The sequence below is a fragment of the Colobus angolensis genome, unplaced genomic scaffold, assembly GCF_000951035.1.
Source record: "Colobus angolensis palliatus isolate OR3802 unplaced genomic scaffold, Cang.pa_1.0 Scaffold3, whole genome shotgun sequence".
Lineage (NCBI taxonomy): Eukaryota > Metazoa > Chordata > Mammalia > Primates > Cercopithecidae > Colobus > Colobus angolensis.
This window is the reverse complement of record NW_012116265.1, coordinates 324231-328840: the sequence shown is the minus strand read 5'-3', so window position 1 is coordinate 328840 and position 4610 is coordinate 324231. Positions and strand designations below refer to the sequence as shown.

General features: G+C 47.0%; 1 protein-coding gene across 1 annotated transcript; it reads right to left on the bottom strand.

Annotated features, from left to right (window-relative positions):
* Positions 1-2100: 2100 nt before the first annotated feature.
* Positions 2101-4610, bottom strand: MOAP1 (modulator of apoptosis 1). Its single transcript, XM_011949377.1, has 2 exons — positions 4451-4610; positions 2101-4254 (listed from the first exon to the last, which is right to left on the bottom strand). The coding sequence occupies exon 2, from the start codon at positions 4132-4134 to the stop codon at positions 3079-3081; it is 1056 nt and encodes a 351-aa protein (XP_011804767.1). The 5' UTR covers positions 4135-4254; positions 4451-4610; the 3' UTR covers positions 2101-3078.

Sequence of the window (4610 nt, the reverse complement as noted above, 5' to 3'; positions counted from 1 at the left end):
TAGTGGTAACACAAACATTATACTATGCCTTTGAATCTAAAACCAAGGTGCACATCCCAAATTTGGGTACTTTATGAAATACTTTATCCCACCTTTCAGCAAGTGTTAACCATGCTTTTTTTTTTTTTTTTTTTTAGGTAAAAGATAACCCATGCCACCTGCCCAGGTCTTACAGATTCTCATATTCTCCACTGCTAAGTGTCTAATTTGCAGTAGGATTCTGATCCAGAATAACATGTAGCTGATTCTTGAACAACAGGAGCTTGAGCTACACAGGTCCACTTATCCACAGATTTTCTTCCGTCTCTGCCACTACTGAGACAGCAAGACCAACCCTCCTTTTCTCCCTCAGCCTGCTCAATGTGAAGATGACAATCAGGATGAAGACCTTTATAATGATGCACTTTTTTAATGAATTGTAAATATAGTTTCTCTTATGATTTTCTTCCTTTTTTTTTTTTTTTTTTTTTAGACACGGTCTCGCTCTGTTGCCCAGGCTGGAGTGCAGTGGTGCAATCTCAGCTCACTGCAACCTCTGCCTCCCAGGTTCAAGCGATTCTCCTGCCTCAGCCTCCCAAGTAGCTGGGGCTACAGGTGTGTGCGGGTTTCACCATGTTAGCTAGGCTGGTCTCAAACTCCTGAACTTAAGTGATCCACCTGCCTTGACCTCCCAAAGTGCTGGGATTGCAGGTGTGAACCACTGCACCCAGTCATATAATTTTAAGAACATTTTTTCTTTAGCTTACTTTAATATAGTATATAATACAAATAACATACAAAATATGTTAATCAACTTTCTGTTATCGGTAAGGCTTCCAGTCAGTAATAATAGTTTAAAGTTTTTGAGGAATCAAAAGTTATGTGCAGATTGTGCAGTGGGGCTCCCTGAAGCCCCAAGTTATTCAAGGGTCAACTGTACTCCCCTCCAATGCACATAAGATGGACATTTATGAAATGGAGCCAATGCCTGCCCTGCTTCCCTTGTGAGGCTATTGGGTATACATACCCTGATGATTGCTTCTCTTTCTTGGCAGCAGAAAGAATATGGGCCCTGCAGAAAGACAGGAGAGAATTCTGACCTAATCACTCACTACACTTACTACAGAGGATAGAAATCTGGCCCAAGGATGTTTCACCTTGACCACTCTTTTTTTTTTTTTGAGACAGAGTCTCGCTTTGCCCAGGCTGGAGTGCAGTGGCACGATCTTGGGTCACTGCAACCTCCGCCTCCCAGGTCCAGGCGATTCTCCTGCCTCAGCCTCCCGAGTAGCTGGGACTACAGGCGCCCACTACCACGCCTGGCTAATTTTTTGTATTTTTAATAGAGACAGGGTTTCACCGTGTTAGCCAGGAAGGTCTCGATCTCCTGACCTCGTGATCCGCCCGCCTTGGCCTCCCAAAGTGCTGGGATTACAGGTGTGAGCCACCATGCCCGGCCTTTGACCAATTTCTAACCTTTTGTGCCAATTTCCACAAGTGTGAAACTGAGTTTTCCTTTTAGATAGGGTCTTGCTCTGTCACCCGGGTTGGAGTGCAGTGGTATGATCATGGCATGCTACAGCCTTGACCTCCTAGCCTCAAGCAGTCCTCCAGCTTCAGCCTCCTGAGTAGCAGGGACTGCAGGTGCACACCACCATGCCCGGCTAGTTTTAAAAATTTTTTTGTATGTTACCCAGGCTGGTCTCGAACTCCTGGGTTCAAGCAATCTTCCTGCCTCAGCCTCTCAAAGTGCTAAGATTATACTGCTCAACCTTTTTTCAAGAGGACTAAATGAGAAAGTAAACAGAGAAACGTTTAGTCCAACCTTCCAAGCAGCAGCATGGAATGTTCATTTCTTTCCTTCTCCCTCCAATTTTGACACACTGATACATCTGTACTACTTGCACTAATTTGTGCACTGTCTTGTTTCATCCCATTGTTTTACTGCTTCAGTAGAAGCTCCCTTCACTTAAAGAACAGTTTCCTACCCTGAGCACCAACAGGAAAGAGTCCAAGGAACTAAGTCTGTGTAGGTCCAGTGGTTTGCAGATTCATGCTTTGGGAACTCTTTATTCAAATGAAATCTCTCTTGGAACCTTGATATAAACAAAACAAACAACATCATTTTATTACCATTCCTTTATTTTAGAAGTTCACACCTATAATTTTATAACAATCGTGAAAATGTTACTCAGAACTAGATGTTTTGATGACACATAGCAGAAATCTGTAAAGATGGTCATTGCAAACTTAACCAATCTCAGCATTCTATTCTGCCTTTTGTTTTGATTGCACAGAATCAATATAATTTTGATTCATACAGAAAATAACTTAGTATCTTAACCTCCACTCAGGATCTTCATCATAAATGTAGGTCAATACATACCTAAAAACTGTCAATGATCCAACATGATCACATGTGACATGATACACTTGCGCCTCGTACCAAACAAGCTGATATTTCAATGAGATCTGGTCAGCATATACACCAGAGCCTTGTCTGTCCTCTCAGAGCACTGCACACGGGTAGTGAAAGAACTTTTGTACAATAAGAAATTCACAGGGATGAGGCCGGGTGCAGTGGCTCACACCTGTAATCCCAGCACTTTCGGAGGCTGAAGCAGGTGGATCACTTGAAGTCAGGAGTTCGAAATTAGCCTGGCCAACATGGTGAAACCCCGTCTCTACTGAAAATGCAAAACTTAGCTGGGCGTGGTGGCACGAGTAGTCCCAGCTACTCGGGGGACTGAGGCAGGAAAATAGCTTAAACCCGGGAGGTGAAGGGTGCAGTGAGCCAAGATCGCGCCACTGCACTCTAGCCTGGGTGAGAACGAGACTCTGTCCCTACAACAACAAACATATTCACAAGGATGAATTTAAATAGTTAAACAGCAGTGTAGAACTACATCCTTCCTAGTCAATTACACCTTTAGGAGACTTTAAATAGGCATAGAAACGACAAAGGGTTTATACTGAGAATTGCACAAAAATGAGTTACTTGGCAGCACAAGGTAGGGATTGTATGTGTCACAAGAGTATATAGACTGTTCTACCTTCATGCTCTACTCTTTGCCATATCCCTTCGTGGTTCCCTGAGACTCAGGTGAAATGCCCTTCCAATACTTCCTGGAGAAGGGCCTCCTCCTCCTCAGCTGCCTCGTAATCCTTTATTAGTACCAGTAACTGCAAGAAACCAGGGGCTGGGCCATCCTCTGGCAGATTAAGCTCTCTGCGAATTGTTTTGTGGAGTGCCCCAGCAATGACTTGGTCTAGGCGGGCCTGATTCACAGCATCTCTCTCAATTGCTCCTCTCTGTACCAGCTTCTGTAACAAAGGCTCCAGCCTTAGTACATAAGCTGACAACTTTTCCTCATCCTTCTGGTAAGTGGTTAGATATTTGACCTGCAACTCTCTAGGATTATCTGTAACCCCAAATACCTCCTCAAGAGCCTGCAGGCATTCATCGACAGTAATTAAAGGATTGTTTATCTTGAGGACACGAATAACATCAAGTGCTGGGCCTCGAAGGCTCTCTAGCAATCGCCTTCTCTTCTCTACATCTGGCACCTGCCACGCCTTTATCATCTGAGTAGTATGAAACATCCAGCGTCCAAATTCTTCTTCTCCTGGTTCTGGAGGCTCCCTGCCCGAGAACACTCTCAGCTTTTTATACTTCAAGCATTGCAGGGCAGGCTGAAGAGCCTCTAATGCCTGTGCCAACATAGGGGCCCACATTTCTGGGATCATGCCCTGCTCTAGGTCTAAGGAGCCATTTTCATGTACAAGAGCTCTGGTCAACTCACCCACTGTCATGCCCTCTCCCGCTAAAAATTCATTTAATCTGCTTAAAAATGTATTATCAGAGTCAGGGGGCTTAAAGATCACTCTCCAGATACCCCCTTTTCCCGGTATCTCCTTAGGGACCACTGCGTGACTAGTCTCCGCAGTAAGCCCTACTAAGGCTACTTTCCTGTTCTCATCCCTCCTGAACATCCTTCCAAGCAGTCTGTACTCCCCCAAGGGAGCTAAACCAGCCTGCAGAGCCTCCTCGATTTCTGCCACACTGCAGCTCTGGGAGATGCCGGCAATCAACAGCGCTTTCCGAGGGTTCATGTCCATTCCCCTGCACCAATCTTCCAAAAGCCTCAAAGTCATGGTGCCCGAAAGAATAGACTTAAGTTCTAAATATACCAGACCACAGGTGGCCACTGCAATTCAAAGTAATCCTCCGCGGTACCCCAGGGAAATCTCGTCAACGTGCTGAGGTCCAGCAGCCTGCAAAACAGAGCAGACAGGTTAGCTAAAGGTGCCAACGTCCAAGGCACGCGTGCAGGCCCCAAGCTCCGCGCGCCCTGCCCCCCGCGGCGACTCCGGTGCCGCCGCACTGCGGCGCGTGCCCCTCACCCCTCCCAGCCCTGGTGCCTGGCGGATGTCGGGCCTGCAGGGCCTCTCCGGGCCAGATTCCACTCACCGTAATCTAGTGCTCCGTGCCCGCGTCCGTACGCCGGCGGCGGAGGTGCCTGGCCGGGCCCCGACGAAGCGCCGGAAGGCGGGCTCCCCTAGGCTCGGACGGACACTCAGGGGCCAAAGCGACCGATGCCGGTCCTCCAGGTGCTTGTGATGCTCTCCGT